Source organism: Colobus angolensis, unplaced genomic scaffold (assembly GCF_000951035.1).
Source record: "Colobus angolensis palliatus isolate OR3802 unplaced genomic scaffold, Cang.pa_1.0 Scaffold280, whole genome shotgun sequence".
Classification (NCBI taxonomy): Eukaryota; Metazoa; Chordata; class Mammalia; order Primates; family Cercopithecidae; genus Colobus; species Colobus angolensis.
In genome coordinates this window covers 4,167,291-4,191,973 of record NW_012116044.1, presented here as the reverse complement: position 1 = coordinate 4,191,973, position 24,683 = coordinate 4,167,291, and the positions used below count along the sequence as shown (strand labels likewise).

General features: G+C 34.2%; 1 protein-coding gene across 3 annotated transcripts in view; it reads right to left on the bottom strand.

Annotated features, from left to right (window-relative positions):
- Positions 1 to 24,683, bottom strand: part of FAT4 (FAT atypical cadherin 4) — a 189,089-nt gene that overhangs the window by 26,503 nt on the left and 137,903 nt on the right. For 2 of the 3 annotated variants that reach the window (XM_011948635.1, XM_011948636.1), the window contains exons 8-10: positions 19,443 to 19,693; positions 13,187 to 17,536; positions 2,275 to 2,379 (exon numbers count right to left, since the gene is read on the bottom strand). In XM_011948635.1, the coding sequence (XP_011804025.1) occupies positions 2,275 to 2,379; positions 13,187 to 17,536; positions 19,443 to 19,693 (4,706 nt within the window). The remainder of the gene's footprint in view (positions 1 to 2,274; positions 2,380 to 13,186; positions 17,537 to 19,442; positions 19,694 to 24,683) is intronic. The other variant, XM_011948637.1, reaches the window with a different exon arrangement.

Sequence of the window (24,683 nt, the reverse complement as noted above, 5' to 3'; positions counted from 1 at the left end):
TATATATAGATAATATATTTTATACATATTATAATCTTGTACATTATATATTTATTATATCTATCCTGTAGAATTTGCATTTGTATTTTATATATTTCAGTGGCATCTATATTTAATATTCATAATTTATATACATTACTAATTAATATATAAATATGTTATCAATGCAGAAAGAGTAAGTGAAGTTAAAGGAAAAAGAAAGCATATAAATGAAATAAAAATACTACTGAAAAAATTTATATTATGTGTTCACTTAGGTCTCTTCTGAATAAACTTTAATAAATCTATAACAATGTGCTGAATATTCAAATGTAAATGTATGTAGAAAGTACATAGATACTTACATTTTAATTCAAATTGATAGTGTGTTTTCAAACATGAAAATATTTCTTTATGGAATTTGAGAACAAAAATCATTTTTGTTTTTAATTCTATCTCTTTAGTTTCAAATTACATAGTGTGTTTCAGTGACCTTTGTTTTCTAAGTGCTGACAATGTCTAAGTTTAGATAATGATTTTTTGTCTTTGCCACTGGAAAGAATAGGGGGAGAAATTTGCACTGCAGGCTATGTGTGATTTGTGTCTATTTTAATTTACATTGTGCTATTCCTCTTTCCCTGGCGATCTCTAGCAGAGTGACAAGAAGGTACATTTGGCCCCCCAAATAGCTCCACTTAATAGGCAACGCCAGTTGTACCACTACACTGCAGCTGTGACTTGTTTTCATTGTGTATCAATTTTCTTAAATCCTCAAATTTGCAATTGTAATGTAAAGGAATCCCTAAAAATAGGAATATTTTTGGTTCAGTTACTTGAAAATCATTTCCAGTTTACACTCTAAACCCTTTATCTTTTATATCAAAATGTTAAGTTAAACCATGAAACTTGACTATGGTTATATGTAGAAAGCAGCACCATTTAAAATTATAAGATACCATTGAAAGAAAGAAAAAGTTTTTGGAGATCTAAAGGTGTGGTTATTTTGACCTTGATATACCTTTCATTACTTCACGGGCATTGTTAGTGAGAATTTCAAAGACATTTTATAAAAAGGGGTGCTGTGAATGTCACACTGGACTGAAAATAAAAATTTGTGTTCTAGTCGCTACATTGTCTTGGGGTAGTTTTGTTTCAACTTCATTTTTTGACTTTGGGCAAATCACTCCATTTCTGGGCCTCAAAACCATTGATAAAATACATTCCCCCAAATTAGGTATTTTTCTATTCTGTTTGTCTTTAACATTCTATTGATGTTGGCTTAATGAAAACAGATAGTCATGAAATTGTTTGGAAATTAAAACTATCTAGTAAATTATACAGGATATTAGGAACTGCATATGTCCTTCAAATTCTACTATCTACTATAGATTGAACTTTACTTTTCAGGTCCATATAGCACAGTTACATGCCTAAAGGAAGACTAGAAAAATATCCTTGCTCTTTCTTGCTTAAGAAAAGAGACAGAGTCATATGGAGATGGATTCTATGTTGTGGTGTAAAGTAGCCTTTAAAAAAATGGAATAATCACAAACTTATGAAACAAACCAAGCTAATACAAATGCTTCCTCTGAATCTCATGGTTTTTGGCTGGCACAGTAATGGGTAACAGTCAGATAAGACCTGGATGGAATCTTTTAGTTCATTCCACTAGGGTGAATAAGCATGTATGTTTACACAAAAGTTCTTTTTAACAATTTTTCTTACTCAAAAGAACAGATGAGTTTGAAATTTTATTAGTCAGGTAGTATCAGCTACAAAAAGCCTATTATGAAAACTTCATGTATAGTTACTAAGTCCTTCTAATAAAAGTGGCTGAATCAATGTAAAAAACAAAATTAAAAACTAATGTAAAAAACAAAAATAAAAAACGAAACAACATTCACAAAAGTGAAACAAACAAAAAACCTTACTTTGACTACTCTTAAAGATTTGAAATAGACAGTGATGTCAAAGAGTGCTTAAAGAATTTTTTTTTTTTATTTCATAAATTCTCAGCTAAAAAGAAGACATCCATAAATCTTTGAGGGGAAATGTCCTACAGAAACAACATTAATTCAATTATCTTGAGTTGACTCTTTTTCTAGTAATGATCAATGCAATGCATTCAATGGGATTGCCATAACTTTTACAAATGTTAAACATTTAAGATTTTATTGTAATAAAACTTTCCATGTAAAACAATAGTTTCTTTGTCATGCTCATAATAAAACAAAATTGCTAAATTGTGTGCAAAAATGAACTTATATTTTATATCAACAAATAAGTTTTACTCACCAAATGGACAATGACAATAATAAGAATCCACACCACTTTGGCAGGAACCACCATTAAAGCAGGGGTTGCATTCACAGTAATTGACTGAAGATTCACACATTTTCCCTAAAATATATCAAATTCATTTTTTAAAATCTCATACATAAATATGTTAACATCGTTACAGCATTACCATATGTAAAAATCTTTCCTAAGGCATATCACGGAGAAAAGAAATATAAAAACATTTTACTTGACATAGGAAATTAGAATAATATCTTAGAACTTAAAATCTTGTTCAGTTGACCTATTGTAAAATGTGCATTATAATATTTAAGAAATAATTTACATAATCATCTTGGAAGAAAATACTGTTTGCAGAGAAATGACATGATAAACATATTTAAATACTTTCACTGAATTTATTTTCTTCATCAATGTCCCTTCATTTTTTATATTTTATAGATGGAGAGTTGAAACTTACACTATTCTTTACACTGCAGAGATTTTCTTGACTTAGGTATTTCAAAGATAAAAATTTAGCCTATTTATCAAACTACACTCCTACTACCAAGAAATATCACTTAAATTACACATATCTGTTGTAAAGCAGAATAAGAAAACACATCATATTTTAAAATGTTTTTGAAAATTTATTCTTGACTACAGATTATGTATACTTTTTCTTTTGTCTGAAGCGGTAATACTTAAGCAGCATGTTTTTCAGTTTATAAAGACTTTTCTCATACATGATCTTGTTAAATAGAATCAACTAATATTGACTGAGTGCTTATTATGGGCCAGACATGATAATGGAGGGGGATATGGCAGTGAAGAAAGCAAACAAGTGTTTTCAGACTGTGGTTCCATTTCAGTAGGGAGTATTAATCCATACAAAAGAAATATTTATATTTCAAAAGTGAAGAATAAAAGCCCCTTGGTAGCTAACATATTGTCTGTGAAACTGTAAAACTATGACACAGACCAATTCAGGGCTTCTGCTCCCATATCCAGGTTTCAGAAAACTATGGTAATTGATCATGTGGTGTATACAAGTTGGGGTATAAGTCTCACTTGTTTTTGTTATGTTATTTGTTTTTACCTAAACCTAAGCATGTTCTAATACCACTATAACTTTAAAGTATTATAATTATTTACTATATTCGTTAGGATCTAATTTTCAAATTTCATAATGCAGTGAGATGTTACAGAATTCTTAGTTAATTTATTTTCATTGACAGTAGGATTGTAAGTACTATAGCATTTGTTTCTGGAAGCTAGTCTCTACTTCCCAGCCCAATTTCACTAATGCATTTATTAGATAGCTCAGGAAATGATATGCATTCTATATGCACAACTAGACCTACTGCTGAGCACAGATAATTCATTTCATCATACTAACTTTGCTCAAAACACAGTCAAAATTTTGTTTAACTTGATTCTGGTTTTGTGGCTAGATTATGGAGCCACACTTATTCTGGTCTGAAATTATAAGTGTGAGTCAGATCTCATGATGCTAACTAAGCCCATTTCTGTACATCATAGAATCATAAACACAACATTTTTTCCCTTATAAATAAATTGGGAACCTCCTTATGAGGCAAAACACTGAGCTAACAATTTCAGAATACCTTTCCATTGTTAAGGTAACGGCATGAAAATAAACAAGCTACAAATTTATGGGCACAGAAATCAGGTTTTAAGTATTGTAGCGGTGTACTACATTTGAGAAACAGGCAGGCAAACTTTAAATAGTGTTGGATTTCTCACCAGAGAGTAGCTGTTTCATAGAACTCTTTCCTATTTTGTTTTTCAATTGATTATGTGACGGCCATTTTCGTGATGTAGATTTTTTTTTTTTTTTTCTCACAGCACAGTGTTCCCCAGTTGCAAATACATAAGAACTATTGGCCATATTTTTGATTAGTTGTCATCAAGAAAGTAATATTTTTGATTAGTTGTCATCAAGAAAGTAATATTCTACTCTTTCCATTTTGCTTTCACTGTAAAAGCATACATAATTTTCACTTGTGCTTTTTGACCAGGTACAGTTTTACTTTCTTTTATTCCTTTCTTTATCCAAAAAATTATTTCAGAATTGTGTTAAAAGTAACATGTACAAAATACATAGACTTATATATGTATTTATGAGTGTGTTCAATATAGCCTTCTTATCATGAAAACATGTTAGTGGTTTACAAAATTGCCACCTTCACTTCTTAAAGACTGGAAATGAGGAACAAATAAGATGTAACAAATTTAGAGGGTACTGCCATGTATACTTACTCAAATACTTGGACATATGTGCTCTCTGAGAAAAATGTGTGAGTATAAATCCCAAGTCATTGTTCCTATAAAGCTACTATATCTTTTTTGAATTTCATTTATAAACACTGCCTTTATAAATCTTGATTTAAATAGCAACAAATGAAATTTATGTGTTGTTCTTTTTGTGTATAATTTATATGAATCAATTATCTTATTTACACTGTATAAAATATTTTAACATAGACATCTGAGTTTAATTTAAATATAAAATACAGGCTATTGCAGTTACTCTAGAGTGAGGAGAGGAAATATATCCTAACATAAATAAGACTTATTCATTTATTAAAACAAAGAGTGATTACAAAGTGGCAGAAGATATTACAAACCAATAAAATACTAGTTTTGAGAATGAATTCCTATGAAACTTAAATTCTCAATAGAATCTGATTCTTCAAGTATACACAAATATAAATGGAAATTGTTAAGAAAAAACAAATTCAATCTTGCATTCATTATTTCGGTTTAAAAATAAAGTTGTTTCCTTTTTACTTTTTCTTAGTGGATAATTGCATATAATTAATAATGGCTATTCCTCAAGAGCTAAAAGCAGAACTACCATTTGACCCCAGCAATCCCATTACTGGGTATATACCCAGAGGAATATAAATCATTCTATCATAAAGACACATACAAATGAATGTGCAATGCAGCACTATTCACAATAGCAAAGACAAGGAATTAAGCTAAATGCTGATAAATGACAGATTGGATAAAGAAAATATGGTACCTACACACCATGGAATACTATGCAGCCATAAAAAAGAACAAGATCATGTCTTTTGTGGGAACATGGATGGAGCTAGAGGCTATTATCCTCATCAAACTAACATAGGAACAGAAAACCAAATACCACCTGTTCTCACTTGTAAATGGGAGCTAAATGATGAAAACACATGGACACAGAGAAGGAAATAACAGACACTGGGGTCTACTTAAGGGTTGAGGGTGGGAGAAGGGAGAGGAACAGAAAAGATAACTATTTGGTATTGGGCTTAATTCCTGGTTGATGAAATAATCGGTACAACGAACCCTGTGATGTGAGTTTACCTATGTACCAAACCTTCACATGTACCCAGAACCTAAAATATAAGTTAAAAAAAAATGAATAAAATGACTTTGTTAGTGCTTACATAAAGGAATTTGTTGTTGAGTTTGGAAAAAGTAGTCTTATTGTTGGTGGTAGAGTATGTAAATTATTTACTATTTAAAAATTTAGTTTGAGTTCTCCACCTAAAGAGTAAAAATTGTTTACAATTCATGAACTCAGAGGTTGCCATACTAGATACTTAAATTCAAAGACATAGTAGGAAAACATGTTTACATTTAAATTATTATTTAAAATACCTGTGTCTTGTGTGTGAGAGAAGGACGCCATAATTTTACTTAGAATCAAAAGAAAGCTTCTAAATGCATATTTCTCAAGTTTGGAAAGTTTATGCTGCTTTACCCAATTAGAAATCAACAAAATTCTGAATTGTTTTGTGCAAGTCTATCTACTTAAATTGTAGTGTTAATGGCATAATGAGTATCAGAGAATGCAGTAGTTTAAATTACTCTAACATGCTCTTGGTACAATAATCTGATGTGTTGAAGCACTGTGAAACAAAATCTTGGATCATTAACTTAATTAATGCTGCAAGTCAATTAACAATGCTTGCCAAACGCCTTCAGGCTTGGAAGTATGCTGATAGGACTTGCACAAAGACAGGCATTTATGCCTCTTGAACTCAAGAGGCCTCCTTCTATTAAGATATGTTTACTGCCATAGCAGCTGTTTAGAAGAATAAATTGATCTCATTGCTTTGACATCCATCAATTAATTGTGTTGCCATACACCATTTATCATAACTAGAAGGAGATGTGCTTGAGGAAGTGTAAATTCTTAGCACATGGAAAGTGGGAATAATTTAAGGTGAAAATAAATGCACAATAGGAATCTATGGTATCCATAGACTTTCCTAAACTTACAAGAGAAATTTTGTGTCTATTTTCATGTTCGGGGCAGAAGATGTGATGATGTGTTGAACGTAAACTGAATCTATTTTAATCACCTATGGTCTTTTCAACAAGAATGTATATTCAAGTTTCACTTGTCCAATAGTACATTTTAATGTTGGATTATGTGAAATAGAGCTAAATTTATTCTCAATTGTTAAATTGGACCACCCCATGAAGATATGATAAATTTTGATACCCTGTGATTCATGTAGCCTTTAATTGAATATCTAAGATTATATATACATATTAGACTACCATAAATATTATTTTTAAATCACCTGTATTTCTACACAGAGGAGATGGAAGAATATGTGCGACTCTAAAAGTCCATTTTAGGTCTAAATTGATTATGTTATTAATAAAGAAATTCTATAATAAATATATGCTATTCATGCTAGACATTTATCTTATAAATTTTCCAAATTATTTTAGTAAAAAGGAGCTGTCTTTTGCACAGTATGCAAATGTTTCCCATTATTGTTAAGGAGCTATGAAGATAGTCTATCTAAGTATCCTGTTCAATAGCCTTATGGTTTTTTTACATTGAGACAAAAGCAAAAATACCATGTTTTAATAAGGACTGCCAGTAAGAAAAGCAACAACCAAAAAAAGTTTTTACCTTTGTATTGTAAAACAAGCACAAATACAACCTCAATGAGACTACAAATGATTACATATGATTACACACATAATGTTCATAAGCTTATAAATATATATTTATTTTCTACAGAAATAAGAAGCATTTAAGCTACTTCTTAGAAGCATAAATTTTTAATGCTTGTATAAGTTAATGTATCACCTAACATAAACTGCCTAATTCTGCTTTCAGGAATCAAATCAAATCAAAATAATTGCACTCTTTGTTCTCTCTTACATGACCCACTGTTCTTTATCTCAAAGAAAATTTAATTTCATATATTTACTAAATTTATTTTGTATTCTATGGTTTTCCGGTCACATGATCATCAATAACACTAATACATGACCATAGTAATTTTAAAAGAATCACTTTTGGTTACTCCTTCCATCTTTATCAAAGCAAATGTTTGGCAAGTTTCTCAGTCAAATTACTGTGCAGAGTCTGTATATAACTTTGTATGTCTGAAAAAACGTTACTGTTTATACTGTCAAATGACATTAAAGTGATGAATGAACAAACCTCATCTTTCCTGAAATATCGGGACTTAATTGAGAACGTAAGAAAACTTCTCCATATGGTAATAAATCCCTGGCATTATTCCAAATACTACACCTAAAATGCATCCAGATGTGTGAAAGTGAATGGAAAAGGTTAAAGAGACTATGAACTAATTATGTTATAGGATAGCCAGATTTATAAATAAGCTGTATCAAAATGCTGCATTTTATAACACCATCCATTCCCATGAAGGATTTAATGCCAGGAATGTGATGCAAACAGCGCAAACCTGGGAGCAGGAGACAAATGTTGATGTGGTTACCATTACCGTGCTTTCTAATTAGTGTTCTGTTAAGTGCAAGACATTTTCATTTGTACAGGAAAATAAATACTACATGTGTAGTTATTAGGCTAAAGTTTTCCTCTAGGAACCCCTAGACTTCTGAGGCAGGAATAATGGTCTTTATTCACTGAGGCATACTGACAATTGATGTAATTTTTGGTATTATTACATTTTGTGAAAATTTAGAAATTAATTTTTCACATGGTCTATACTATAATAAACTTTATCCATCTTTTCTAATATTTTATGTTACAGTTAATCAAAGCTCCATATGGTGATATTAATGTAAAAATTATAAGAAAATTTTCTTAATAATGAAACATATGAAGTGATTATAACTGAATATGTTACTTATTTTTTCAATTTTCTTTTGGTTCTTTTTCCAGTAACTAAGGAAAATAGATCAGAAATACATGTTATACAAACATATTCATTCCCTCTAAATCACTCATTCATTGAAAAATATAGTTGTTTTATATTTATTATGTGCATGGTTACAAACTTGAAAATAAACTTTAAGAATATTTCAGAAATAAACTGGTGACAGTATGATAATAACTATATCCCTTCATATTTTTTGTTCCATGATTTTCATTTTCATACTTGCATCCTTGTAAGTTGTTATCTACCTAAAATCTCCATTCAGCTAACATTTAATCATACCCTGGGGGATTCTGGGGATAAAGTCTCTTAGTTTGCATCAACTCATATGCCACTTACTCTTCTAATCCTTAACACAATTTCTAAATCCACATAAAATACGCAGTGGGGTGTGTGCGTGTGTGTGTGGGAGAGAGAGAGACAGAGAGAGAAAAACTGAGTATGGGTAGTGGCTGAGGATCATTTTAAGCAGAAAGTTCAGAAAATTGTGCAGCTCTGATTTGTAATTCCACAGACTCTGAAACTCATTGATAAAATGCAGGTGAAAGTTCACAAAAATAGAGTATGAAAAAATACAGTAATTTAAAATAATTCTGATGGCCAAAAGTTATATAGAGACCATGAAGAAGTGAAGCTTTACTAAGGCACTAGACTTTAATTCATGTTAACTGAAGTAAAATCTAGCTATTATGAGTAATTTTTTAAAAAAATCATTCTATGAGGCACACATATAGTTATGTGTAAATTTTGTCTTATGGCTTATTAGCTCTGACTAGGTTAGATATTAAGATGTTTTGGTATATTGGCTCTGTCTTCCTGAGCCAGGCTCTCTGGCAGAGATGAGGTAAAAAGAATAACTCAGAACGATCCTTCAGAGATTATCTCCACAAAAAAACATTAACAAACTATAGAAATTTAAGCAATACATTTCTAATTTAAAGTGTGGATTAACATTTGCCACTCACTATGTTTTTTTCATACTGTTTCCTGAAAAATATAAAAAGGAAATAAAACTGTCAGACATTAATTATCTGCCAGTTTTACTGGATAATTAGTTCATCCAGAATTTGAAACTTGATTTAAAAAAATGTAAGATTCATCTTAATCATTCAATTTTATGTTTGTTTATATCATTCCTGATCAGTTGGATTATCTCCTACTACGCAAATAGAGACTGAAGTGAACTCTGAGGAGAAGTATGTAACGTTAATATATAACTTCAAACAACCTTCCCTAGAAAGAGTTTATGATATAGACTTTGGCAGCCCTGGCCCTGGAGTCACCGGATTGTAGGCTCAATTTCCTATAATGTAAAGTAGGCATAATAATAACACCTTCCTAAGCCACCTATCATCGGCTGATATTCAGCATCGTTCCTATCTCTCCATATTGCAAGGGCTGGAAGTCTGAAAACTACCTTTTCCAGACTCCCTTTCAGCAGGGTTCAGGTTTATATTCTGCCAGCAAAAAAGACTGGGGTGATATTTGAATGGTGAAAGCAAAGCAGGAACCATTCTCCTCAGGTCACTTGGTACAGCACTGCAGGTGGGCAAGAGGATCAGCAGTGGTGTCTTGCAATGCCTGTCATATCTTTAGTGCTGCTCCCATTGGTGAATGTTCCTGACCTGTATTCTTAGCCAGGTTGAAGATTTTGTAAGATGTTTCCTCGTAGCAAATACTTTCCTGCCTCAAAGTCTGAGGGTAGTTTCAATTTCTGATCAGTCTCAGACAATACACTGTCTTATTGGCTTTCTGTAAGGGTTAAGTATTAAAAGAAAAATGGACAAAACATTCTTAAAAAATATCACCATAGAACTCACCATAACACCCTACAGCAAGGGCAAATCAAAGTGCAATGTGTGTGACATGCATATAAAGAGCAGAGGCTCTGGAGTCAAGTTTCTAGTAAAAAACTAGTTAGAACACTTTCTGTGCCACGGCTGGAGGCAAATTGTCTAGTCTCTTTTAATGACTCAAAGACTTAATTTTTTGGTCTTCAAAATTAGAATAATAGCAGTAATATCCATCTTACAGAGTTGTGAGAACTAAATGCAATAATGTCTATAATGCAAGGAGCTTTGGAAGTGCTTGACATAACTACTTGATAAATGTTATTAATATTTTATGATGGAAAGAAATGCATTTTTAAAAGTTTCAACTGTCATGTTTAGAAAAGTATGCTATGTATATTTAAATGAAATGAAACAAAGAAATAAACAAACCAGAGAGAAGTAATGTACCCATCATTTATGCTAAAGTCAGCTAAATGGTGTCTTTGTTCACAGCAGTAGTACTTTCCATGTTTCTTATCGATACCTAATAAATTTGCACTTTCTTCATTCTAGGACCAAATGTAAACTCACTCTAAACCTAAATGTGAATAAATGCATTACACTAATATAGGACATAAAAACTCTCATTGTTGAATTACCAGCCAATAAAGTAATTTTGGGGATGGGTAAGAAAGAGTGAGGGAAGTGTTCTAGAAATCCTGACCTCAACATGTATATAGCTCTATTATTCATGATCTTAGGATATAACTCTCATAAGACTCACAGTTAACTTCTGCTACACAGGTTTCATGTCTTTTTAAAAATTTTGTGGTACTCCTCTATTACTACCACTATACTAATACTATTATTAACACTATTTATTAGACCGCAATTACTGAATACTGCACAGTGTACCACGTGGGTTTCGTTTGTTTTGAGACGGAGTCTCGCTGTTGTCAGCCTGGGCTGGAGTACAATGGCGCAACCTCAGCTTACTGCAACTTCCACCTCCCGGGTTCCAGCAATTCTCCTGCCTCAGCTTCCTGAGTAGCTGAGATTACAGGCGTCCACCACCATGCTCAGCTAATTTTTGTGTTTTTAGTAGAGATGGGTTTCTCCATGTTGGACAAGCTGGTCTCTAACTCCTGATCTCAGGTGATCCATTCGCCTCTGCCTCCCAAAGTCCTGAGATTACAGGCGTAAGCCACTGCACCTGGCCTGTATTAGGTGTTTTACAAACATTGTATTTACTCATCACAAAAACCCTAAAAGATAAGTAATTATGATTATTCCCATTTTACAGACAGAGAAATGAAGAATCAGTTAAGGGTAGGTGACTTCCCAAAAGCTATAGCTAAATCAGATTCTATGAAATCTATTTTCTATAACACATGCTTTCTGCTGCTTCTTCTTCATTTACATTTTGAAGTCATTTCATTAGAAGGCAAAGACTGCATGTTCTGTTTCAACATTTTCAAACTTGTTCTATAGTTTCCTCAAGTGATTCAGTTCTCCAAATATAAAACCATCAGTATACACATAATGGGCACTTTTAAAAATATAATATACAAATGCATTTGCTTAAAATATTATTCTGTAATACATCTACAAAAGCTAAAGCAATCTATCTTGATTCTACCTATGCTCCTAGTACTGTAAATTATGTGTATAAATACTGCAGAGCAACTCAATGTAATCTGCATGCTTTACAAATGTAGAGTGTGCAAGTTACAAGATAGAATTTTGCTCTCCTCAAATTTATCAATAGCATAACATTTACTCACATTTGAAGGAACATCAACCACTGATCAACTAATAGATAGGTTGATAGATAATAATGATACGGAGATGGAGTATAAATAGGTAGGGATATATGTATATATGGACATCATATCCCACTAGGGTGCCAAAGACTAGTTCAAAATTTTTTCTGCCATATGTTTAATGCTGCTTTCTAGTCTGTCAAGATAAGCTGTGGCTCAGTTGTGTTCTAGCTTTCTTGAGAAATAAGCCTATTGTGTTTTCTATCCAACCATTAGAAATACACCAGTTTTTGTTGTTGTTGCTGTTGTTTTTTTTAGACAGAGTGTTGCTCTGTTGCCAGACTGGAATGCAGTGGCGTGATCTCAGCTCACTGCAGTCTCCGCCTCCTGGGCTTAAGTGATTCTTTTGCCTCAGCCTCCTGAGTGGTTGGGACTACAGGCGCACACCACCATACTCAGCTAATTTTTGTATTTTTAGTAGAGATGGGGTTTCACATGTTGGCCAGGATGGTCTCGATCTCTCGACCTCGTGATCCGCCCACCTTGGCCTCCTAAAGTGCTGGGATTACAGGCATGAGTCACCTTGCCTGGCCCCATAACACACCATTGTAATCTAAATCTGAAAACGTGATTCTTGCTCTTCTCATGATGTGGATCACATTTCAATAATAATGATGACTATGATTTTAAAATATCATAAAATGGATGATGATAAAGAATCAACAATAATCACTGTTAACAATTATTTAACACATAAAATGGTCCAAATCTTAGGCTTTGTATATATTATATCCTTTAATATCTAGAATATTCTTTTAAGAAGATATTATTCTCTTTTTTGCTCCTGTAAGAGACTCTATGAGACTAAACGCTTAAGCTCTGGATTTAACTGTGTAGACTTGAATAGTAACGTTACAGCAAAGTAATTGAATCACTTGAGAAAACTTAATTACTTACTCTCTAATTCAACTTCCTTGCCTATAGAAACTGGAAAATATTCCTACCTCATAAGTTTTCTTGTAGGAAGTAAACAAAATAAATACATAAAGAGTGCTTAGAACAGTACTTGACCAACAGTAAATGTTTAAAAACATTTGTTACTATTATGCTCATTTATATGGAAATCATTGGAAAACAATAAAATTATTTCCTTTACGTTATACTTGACATGGCTAAAGTCTTAGTGAGAAAAGTACAAACATCGTCATACCTGTGTATCCAGTTTTGCAAACACAGTTGAAGCTTCCTGGAAAATTCTGGCAGACAGCACCATTCTTGCAAGGACTCTGCAGGCACTCATTGATATCTCTCTCACAGGCCCTACCAGTGAAGCCATCTGGGCAGCTGCATGAAAATCCTCCCACTAAATTGTGACAGGTTCCACCATTGTGGCAAGGTGATGGAAGACATTCATCTATATCTATTTCACACCAGCTTCCCGCATATCCTGGCAGACACTTGCATAAGAAAGGCTGCAGAGGTTCATTTGCCACGATGATGACTGGAAGACTCTCACGGCTTTTTAATATGGAGTTCACAGCCAATCTTCTTAGACAGCTCCCTCCATTCTGGCATGGGCCATGCACACAGGAGTCATGATCCACAGATTCCACCTTGACTCCACTCTGCCGGAATAGGATGTCTTTGATGCTTTCAAAGAAGGTTGCTACGCCACTGGGATTCACATACTGATTATGATTTCGCTTCACAGCTGCCAAAAGAAACGTTCTATTGTTCTCTTCATATGCACTGTACAGTTGCACAGCAGTCCCTAAGCCCGTCAGCTGTGAGCTGGCAATGCGTAAAAAATGAAGGTAGTGGTTGGTCAAGAAGTCCTTTACAGTTGGTATGCCGAGACGAAGTAAGATGCTATTATCCACTGTGGCATTGGAAAATCCAGCAAAGAAAACTCTGATGTTGCTCGTGACTGTGCTGTGAACTCCATCACTGCTAAGGACGGTCAGATCAAACGTACCATCTGTGGACCTTGGCTGGGAATTCAGATCACAAGTCCCCCCTGGAATACTGAAGAGGCTGGTAACTCCTGAAGTAAGGGAGCAGTGGAAGCTGTCTAACACATCTGGATCCTGTGGCTTCACAGAGCCTAAAATCCCACCAGGAAACAAGTTGCCATAATAATTAACAAATATCTCCACCGTCCGAGACTGTGAAGGATTGTCATTTTGGTCTATAACTGTGATATGCACAGTTCCTGTGGAAGACATTTGAGGAACGCCAGAATCCTTGGTAACCACAGACAGATAGAAGTCTGCAATCTGCTCTCTGTCAATCTCTCTGGTTGTGCTCAGAACTCCAACAGTGCTCAGACTGAAATAATTGGTGGAAGGACCTGTGCTTAGCAAGTAATAAGTAAAGGGACCTTGATTTGGAGGGAGATCAGGGTCAGTGGACTGAAGGGTCATCACCAAGGTGCCCGGCCGTTTGTTTTCCATGACTTCTCCTTCACTGACAGTCAGCATGGGCCCGTTATCATTTATATCTTCCAGGGTGACTAATAAAGAGGCACTACCTGTAGCTGAGGGGGTCCCTGAATCAACAGCCAAAACTGAGAGGTTATAGATGGGAAGGGTTTCTCGATCTAATTCTGCAGTAACGGTGATCTGTCCTGTCTGTGGATTAATAGAAAAGGCACCATTTTCATTCCCTGATCCGATGAAGTAAGAAAACCTGCTCCAGCTGGGGATGGAGTCTGAGTCGAAGGCACTGACAAAGGTCACATGAGTTCCTACTGGGACCCCTTCACTGATCTGCACACTGTAGATGTTTAGAGTAAAAACGGGTGGGTCATTTGCATCAAGCACGGTGACATTTGCAGTGACCTCATCTATATCTGCACCTCTAATGCTGCCAAAGTTCTTGGCCAATACTTTCAAAGACACCCTTTCTTCTTTTTCTCGATCAAGAATTCCAGAAACATAAATCTGTCCAGTCTTCTTATTAATCTGGAAACCCTTCTTTCGACTATTGCCAAAAATCAAATAATGTACCTCCCCATCAGTGCCCAAATCACGGTCACTAGCAAACACTTCTCCAACAATAGTACCTTTAGGAGCTGCTTCTGAGATTTCAAAATAGTAAAGTTTGGAAACAAAACGGGGCACATATTCATTTGTTCCTTTCAATTGTACATTAACAGTGGCAAAGCTACACCTTTCCTCATCGGGGACATTGAAGGCTTTCACAGTAAGATGGTAGCTCTGCTTGGTTTCAAAATCCAAGAAGCCTTGAGTGGTTATGACTCCTGTGTTAGGGTCAATGACAAAGAGGTCACTGTCAGATGACTGTACAGTATACGCAATCACAGCATTTGTTCCAGAGTCAGCATCTGTTGCATTTAGGTGGATAACTGTTGTTCCACTTGGGGCATTTTCCAAAACAGTAGGGAAATAGTCATCAGAGAGGAATACTGGAGAATTATCATTCACATCAATCACATTTACGGTCACACTGCAGTAACCAGTTCTTGCAACCCATCCTCCATCTATAGCACTAATTGTCATTTCATGTTTCTGGCATAGCTCATAATCAAGAGCTTTGGCTAGTGTTAATATACCTGTAGAAGAATTGATTGCAAAAATGCCTTCTTCATTTCCTGAAGAAATGATGTACTTTATCAAGCCATTCATCGCTGCGTCTCTGTCTCTTGCAGAAACAGTTCTGACAATGGACCCAATGCTATGGCTCTCAGGGATAGTTGCACTCATGTGGCTTTGAGAGAATTCAGGCGTATGGTAGTTTTCCTCAGTGACAGTTATTTCAACAGTTGCTTGGGAAGAAAGTGGAGGGTTTCCCTTATCCTTTGCAGTGACTGTGATATAAAAGTTTTGGTTCAAGTCAGAAATCAGGGAGGATGCTACTGAAATCCACCCCGTATCATTGTCCAACTTAAATTTTCCTAAATGGTTATCATTAGAAATGAAATATTCCACTTCTGAATTCAGTCCAAAATCTTTGTCATCAATTGCTGTAACTTTGATTAACTTCGTACCAACCTTAACATTTTTGGTGACTGGAGTGAAATATTTACTTTTAAGAAACTGAGGTGCATTGTCGTTACTGTCCACTATGTTGATGGTAACTGTTGTCTCACTAATTAAGGAAGGATTACCTCGATCTGAAGATGTCACTATAAAACTATGCCTGTTGATATTCACATTACTGAAGCCAGTGACATTTTGATATTTTAAGATCTGTTTATTGAAAATCTCTCCAGTGGTGGCATTAATCCTGAAATATTCTGATTGAGATTTTATAAAGTAAAACACTTGTCCGTTTGATCCCTCATCAGGATCTGTGGCAAATACCTGAGTTACTTTGGAACCAATCTCAGTAAGTTCAGGGCAATCTAAATAATAGGAAGGTCTGCTAAACCTTGGAGCATTGTCATTGACGTCTGTCACAAATATTGTGACGTCTGTACTTACAGTCCACCCAGAATCATGTGCAGAAACTCGAATTCTGTAACGGTCTGTATCTTCCCTATTTAAAGGTCTGCTTATGACAATATCCCCTGTGCTGGGATTAATAGCAAATGGAAGACTTGTGTCCATTATAGAATATCTACTAATTGCATTAATCCCAATGTCTTCATCAGAAGTTGTGACACGAGTAACTGTGTATCCTAAGGGGGAATTTTCAGGAACATGGGCACTAAATATCTGAGAAAACCTGGGGGCATTATCATTTTCATCTAAAATGTTAATCACGACTTTTACTGAAGTACTCTGAGAAGGGGACCCTTTGTCTGAAGATTTTATGGTTAGAACATAATGAGATACTTTTTCCCTGTCCAAAGGTCTAACGCTTCTAATTTCACCAGTAGCATGATTGATACTGAAACTATTTTCCATGTTGCCATTAACAATTTCATAATCTAACTGTCCATTGGGTCCACTGTCTTTGTCCACTGCGGAAACAGTAAGTATTTTTCGAGGGGAAAGGTTTTCCAATATTTCAGATACAAATGGGTCTTCCTTAAAAATTGGGGCATTATCATTGACATCTAATACTGTTATATCGAGTTTCTCATAAGAGGAGAAAGGAGGGAAACCACCGTCTCTGGCCTCTATCCACACCACGTATTTTTGTATCTTTTCAAAATCCAGAGGTTGACTAATAGATAACTGCCCTGTTAATTGATCAATCTGGAAAGTATTGCCAAGATTCCCACTTGCAATATAATATGACATAGGTTCTCCTCTCAAAGAGGATCCCGTGATGGTGGTGACAAGAGAGCTGACTGGCTGGTTTTCAGGAAACATGAATGTCTGTTCTTTGGCTCTGACTTTAGGGAAATCTGCCTTATTCACGAATCTAACAGTCACTGTTGTAGAATCTGTCTTTGGAAATGAGCCACCATCTTTTACATGCACAGAAAATGTCACTTCTGAAGCTCCGTTTAGTGGTCCAGCGGCCATAATGGCTCCCCTCAGTGGGTCAATGTGAAATTTTTCAGAATTTCTACCCGAAAGAGAATAATGCAGTTCAGAATTTGGTCCAATATCAGCATCTGTGACTGTAACCGCAAAGACAAAGGAACCTATAAAAGAGAGAGTGTGCAGTTATAATCATGTGGAATTTAAATAAAATATTTGGTAGCAGATTGCTGCTTGATGTGACCTTATTTTCTCATGATTACTGGGGAGAACAGGATCTCCTATATTTTCTCAGAAGTTCACAAGTCAAATCTGCTTTATGATTGTCTTCAGAGACCACCTGCCATTTTCTAACTAAAATTTACAGTCTGTTGGATTTAATAATTTTCAGTATGCTTTTGAGAGAAGCATAGGGAATATAACTTGTTAATCATGCAAAAATCATAGTTTCTAGGAGAAAAATCTGCACATAAAACAACATTCCAAGAAACATTATATGCGAGCTCTGCAAAGGGCTATGCCTCTACCCAATGCAAAAATACCATTGCCCTAGTATGTCTTAAAATATCTTCCAATCACTTTATATGTAATTGTGTCAACAAAAATCATATGTTCATTACCATTGATTCCTTATCCCCACTGTTTTATGACAAAATTCCTTTATATGTGAACTATTATCAGACAAAGAAAAAGTATATATGTGTATGTGTGTGTATATACATACACAGATATATATATATATATATATATGCCAATTAAAATAATTGTAAAGTAGTAAGAAATAACAATTGAGGGATAATGGACTCATTTTGGACTCCAAAAGTTAGTGCTTACACTGAGTGCCAATGAAACAGATTGTAGTAAAAATATGCAGAAAAGCTGCCATAAGGACATATTTTCAATCTACTCATTCAGAAACCATTCCCAAACCTGCACTCTCACCCCTACAGAAGAAATGGTAACAAAAGTAAAATATCCTTTATTTTAAAAAGGCCAGTGATTCTGATTAATTATAATAAGTCTAATGAGGAAAAGATGCTTAAGCATACCTCATTTTACATAGGAAATTCTATCTTGCACCACCACACATTGGATGTAATTAGAACCATGCCTGCCAACATCACTTCATCTGAAGACCTTTAGCAGGTATTTGTCACTTTGATATTGACATTTCCTTTTGATAGAAAGTTGGCACATACATTTATGAATCTTATATTTTAGATTGGTATCATTTTCAGATTAATAGAAGATCAAAGATCACTGAAAGGAGGATCTGTTTACTCAATCTGTTTATTTTTTTTCTAATCAAAATATTTCCAAGCAAGGAAGATTAAATCAATAATGAGCTATATTTCTATATTTTCCTCTTTGAACACTCATTTTAAAAATTAAAAATGGCAGATTTGTGCAGTACTTAAGAGAGTATGCCTTTCTTAGCAAATGCCAAACTAAATTTAAAGAGATACAGAAAGATAAAAGCATATTGTCAATATGAAAATGATTCATAAATGGATCCCTAAACTTACTAACAGAACAATTTTCATTTGTAGAACCTGGGATAAAATAAATATTAACAAGAAGTATCCATTTATTAAACTTTTTGAAAAAGCATCTATGAAAAACTGAAGTAAAATATTCATTTTCCACTGACAAATATATTTGAATGCCTATTATCTCCCAGATCACCTTTCAGGTAGTGGGGTATGGCATGCAAAATGGAGACGATGCCCCTCCTCTTAGGAAACTTGCACATAATTTTTCCTTAGGCCATAAATATCATTAACTATGATGTAATATATATGTTAATTATTTCTAATATTCAAGTAATATTAAGAAATAGTAATACATAACAACTATAAAACTTTATACACTATTAGTCTGGCAAGAAAGGGTTAATTTTCAAGTTTCAAGCATTTTTTTCATTTCCACTAGACAAAACCTGAAGTTTAGAGGATTTGCAAAATTAGGCTATATCAGAAATATGTATGTAAAATATCATAACTATTTTTATAGAAATGTCTGATACATAGTTTGCTTATATCCAGGTGGCCTCAGAGTTTGGTTGATTACCTGGAAGAGTAGGAGATGGGATGTGAGTGACATATGGGTGATGCTGAAATCTTGGTGGATTGTCATTGACATCAGTCACAGTGACAAGCACACTGGTGGAACTGGAAAGAGGCTCTGGGTATCCTGCATCACTGCAGACTACCACCAAAGTATAATTATCTTTTATTTCCCTATCTAACAATGCACTTGTGATGATTTGTCCTGTGGATGGGTTGATCGTGAACTGAGAGTTTCCACCGATGATCCTATAACTAAAGAAGAAAGCAGAAATAGGGATATGTCATATAGTTTTAATATTGTAACTTCTATTTACTATAATTTAAAAAATGAGGTAGAAATGCAAGAAAACATTACAAGAAAGATCATACAACAATGTTGGAAAGAATACAACTAGATCTAGCTAATAAATATTTCAAATTTTTTGTGAACATCACATTGGCAATCTTTATCGTGAGATGTCCAGTGATGTCAAGGAAGTCTTCAGAAGGTTTGTAGGACTCTTAAGTTGTGCAAGGCCACCGAACAAACCCATAAGGCTTTAAATAAATGAGCCAAAAAGCATAAATCAGGGGACTTGCTTTAATATTGTGGTTAGTGGCCAGGATTACAAATGAATATCTTTTAAATGAAACTAAAAATTATTTTTCTGCTGTATTCCATAATAAACCAGAGAAGATCAGTTGAAAATTGTATTCTTTTAAGGCAAAACCTGTATTTGACATGTATCTGCTTCTCAGAACAACGCAAGGACTGATTATTTATATAAAGACCTTTCTAGTGATTCATTCTGTCTTTGTCATTCCTCATATGGTTTTGTTGCTTTCTTGTCAGGAGAGATATGACATCTTCATGGATGTTTTGATGCTAACCAGATAGGTTAACAGGCAGGAGTTTCCACCGAGAAAAGCTTCCCTCTTCTTTCTGAAAAGTAAAGTTGTCTGCATATACTCCTGATTTTGTGTATAAGGTGGGGTCCCAGAAATCAGCCAGGAAAGAAGTAGCTAAGCTTCAAGGTTCAGAAATTGGCTATGATCCATAATTTTTAAAGTTGAAAGATAGCATGGAAATAGATATCTTTGAAAGTTTTCTTCTTTTATAACCAACAAAGAAATACCCTTGTTGGAGTAGGCTACATGTTTCTACAGTTTGCTTTGTGTCTATATAAACATAGCAACAGCATATACCTAATATAAACTTCAGGGCAAAAAACTCTGTATTGCAGCCAGTAATATGTTCATTCCTCCTATTATGCTCACAGTTTAAAACAAATATTTCAGCACTTTTTATCCCACTTTACTGAAATAATCAACTGTTGAGGAACTTATATTTAAAAATATTAGAAGTCTTATAAAATGATAGCAAAACAGGGAAACAATAGAGAAGCAGTTTGGTTGAGAAATGGCTTCAGTATTGATAAAGTATTTTGCATCACTCAGATTTTTAATACGTTTGGCAAATCACATGACAAAATCAGGCATGTGTGAAAATAGCATAATTATTGGACCAGAAGTGACTATTAAGTATAATTATTGTCCTTTACAGTAGATAATATCTATCCTCTTTATCAGAATATAAATATCAAGTTTTAAACATGAATTCTTAAAACTTGAAAATTCAGGACTCAAAAAATAATCAAAATACCTTATCATTTTACAAAGTGTAGAAAACCTAATTTGAGAATTGTGTAATCTTATTTTTGGAACCTTGTTGCTATCAGTGGATGTTGAAGTAATCAAATAATTTAATAGGAAAAAAAGAGTAAGCCATACTGCCATAAACTTTTTTAGTTTTATAATGGCAAGGATCAAGGTTCAACCAAATATTTATTCCTATAAATATTCACATATACAAATAAAATGAGATTGATAAAAAAAGTAAATTTTCATCTGGATTTTTTATATATGTCAAGACTATTGTGTATTATTAAACATAATGCATTGACAGGCAAATGGTGTGGCCTTTAGTATAGTTTCACTAAATGATCCATTCAAAATGACCTGCTATGATTTAAATGTTCCCTTCAAAACTCACGTTGAAATTAGTCATTGTAACAGAATTGTAACAATGTTAAGAAGCAGGGCCTTTAAGAGGTGATTACACCATCAGGGTTCCATCATTATGAGTGAATTAATGCCATTATCACCGAAGTGAGATTTAGTTATTGAGGGAATGGGCTTCTGATAAAAGAATGAGTTCAGCTTTATTTCCTCTTTCTGTCTCACATGATTGCTCATCATGTGATGCCTTCTGCCCTTCTGCCATGAAATAACAGACAGGAAACACTCACCAAATGCAGGCCCCATGCCCTTAGACTTCCCAGCCTCCAGAAATGTGAGTCAAATAAACTTCTATTCTTTATAAATTACCCAGTCTGTGACTATAGCAGCAGAACACAAAGAAATCTATGTTATAAATTCTGATTTTCCTATTTTATGCTATTGAACATGCTATTGCCCGTATGATTGTCTATTTTAAAGTAGGTAATACATTTAGTACTTTTTTACAATGAATGAGTAAATTGTCATTAATATCTAATTAATTTTTTCTAGACTTCCCTAGATTCTAAAGCATATAAAAGTATATTTTAAATATGAGATGTTCTATATAACACCAGTTGGATGCAAACTTATACTTCAATGTCTTTATAAAACCCAAGAAACACAAGAAGCTCTGTATCTAGATTGACAGTTAAGATAATATGTCTAGATTTTTGCCACATCTCTTACTTGAGGTTTGGTTCTATTCTCATCCCTTCTGATGACCTCTATTGCTTTTCTGGCCTGCATTAATTTTTGTAAAGTTAAAATCTTTATTAGATTGTGTCTTGTGGTATCTTCTTAACAGTTAAACAATTATGCTGTTATTTAAATATTTCCAGGAACTTATTGATTTCTTAGTGCATATCAAGCACACTACGTGGCAATTTATATATGCTCTTATTTAAATCCCAAAACAATCCTTACAGTTTATTCTTAGTTTTGACTGTTTAGGGATAAGGAATCTGAATCTAACAGAGACTAAGGTAGTTGCACAAAAACATACAATCCATAAATAGCAGATCTAGAATTTGAATTTCTGTCTTTAAGACTTCAACATGCACTTTTTCCATTATACCACAGTAGAAGGAAGGTAAAACTCAACTGAGGGAATGTAGTGAAGATGGGAAATGTACCGATTGCTAAGGCCAACATGGACTCTTAGTCAAGTTGTGTCAAATAGAATTTGTTCACATTTAGTTCAATGAAAATCAATAAACATGTTCATTTATTTTCTAATTTGAGAATACATTAATATTTTAAATTATTTGAATAAACAGAGACCACTGTGATCTGAACCCTAAATCAACTATAGCTTTTGTAAAGTTAAAATATCCCCATTTGATTTTTTTAAACTTCTTTGCCTCTTCCTGAGTTCTACTAGGGTTATAGGCATTGTACTGTCTACTGGAAGAACACGATCTTTAGTAACAGTTAAGAGACTGATGCTAGGAAGAAATTGCACCAACTAACAAGCAAAATAACCAGCTAATATCATAATGACAGGATCAAGTTCACACATAACAATATTAACCTTAAATGTAAATGGACTAACTGGTCCAATTAAAAGACACAGACTGGAAAATTGGATAAAGAGTCAAGACTCATCAGTTTGCTGTATTCAGGAGACCCATCTGAAATGCAGAGACACACATAGGCTCAAAACAAAGGGATGGAGGAAGATCTAACAAGCAAATGGAGAACAAAAAAAAGGCAGGGGTTGCAATCCTAGTATCTGATCAAAGAGACTTTAAACCAACAAAGATCAAAAGAGACAAAGAAGGTCATTACATAATGGTAAAGGGATCAATTCAACAGGAAGAGTTAACTATCCTAAATATATATGCACCCCATACAGGAGCACCCAGATTCATAAAGCAAGTCATTAGAGACTTACAAAGAGATTTAGATTCCTACACAATAATAATGGGAGACTTTAACACCCCACTGTCAACATTAGACAGATCAATGAGACAGAAAGTTAACAAGGATATCCAGGAATTGAACTCAGCTCTGCACCAAGTGGACCTAACAGACATCTACAGAACTCTCCACCCCAAATCAACAGAATACACATTCTTCTCGCACCACATCACACTTATTCCAAAATTGACCACATAGTTGAAGGAAGGCATTCCTCAGCATATGTAAAAGAACAGAAATTATAACAAACTGTCTCTCAGACCACAGTGCAATCAAACTAGAACTCAGGACTAAGAAATTCAATCAAAACTGCTCAACTACATGGAAACTGAACAACCTGCTCTTGAATGACTACTGGGTACATAACTAAATGAAGGCAGAAATAAAGATGTTCTTTGAAACCAATGAAAACAAAGATACAACATACCAGAATCTCTGGGACATATTTAAAGCAGTGTGTAGAGGGAAATTTATAGCACTAAATGCCCACAAGAGAAAGCAGGAAAGATCTAAAATTGACACCCTAACATCACAGTTAAAAGAACTAGAGAAGCAAGAGCAAACACATTCAAAAGCTAGCAGAAGGCAAGAAATAACTAAGATCAGAGAAGAACTGAAGGAGATAGAGACACAAAAACCCTTCAAAAAATCAATGTATTCAGGAGCTGGTTTTTGAAAAGATCAACAACATTGATGGACCACTAGCAAGACTAATAAAGAAGAAAAGAGAGAGGAATCAAATAGACGCAATAAAAAATGATAAAGGGGATATCACCACCACCGACCCCATAGAAATACAAACTACCATCAGAGAATACTATAAACTCCTCTACGCAAATAAACTAGAAAACCTCGAAGAAATGGAAAAATTCCTGGACAAAAATACTCTCACAAGACTAAACCAGGAAGTAGTTGAATTCCTGAATAGACCAATAGCAGGCTCTGAAATTGAGGCATAATTAATAGCCTGTCAACCAAAAAAAATTCCAGGACCAGATGGATTCACAGGTGAATTCTATCAGAAGTTCAAGGAGGAGCTGGTACCATTCCTTCTGAAACTATCCCAATCAACAGAAAAAGAGGGAATCCTCCCTAACTCATTTTATGAGGCCAACATTATCCTGATACCAAAGTCTGGCAGAGACACAACAAAAAAAGAGGGTTTTCGACCAGCATCCCTGATGAATACCGATGCAAAAATCCTCAATAAAATACTGGCAAACCGAATCCAGCAGCACATCAAAAAGCTTATCCACCATGATCAAGTGGGCTTCATCCCTGG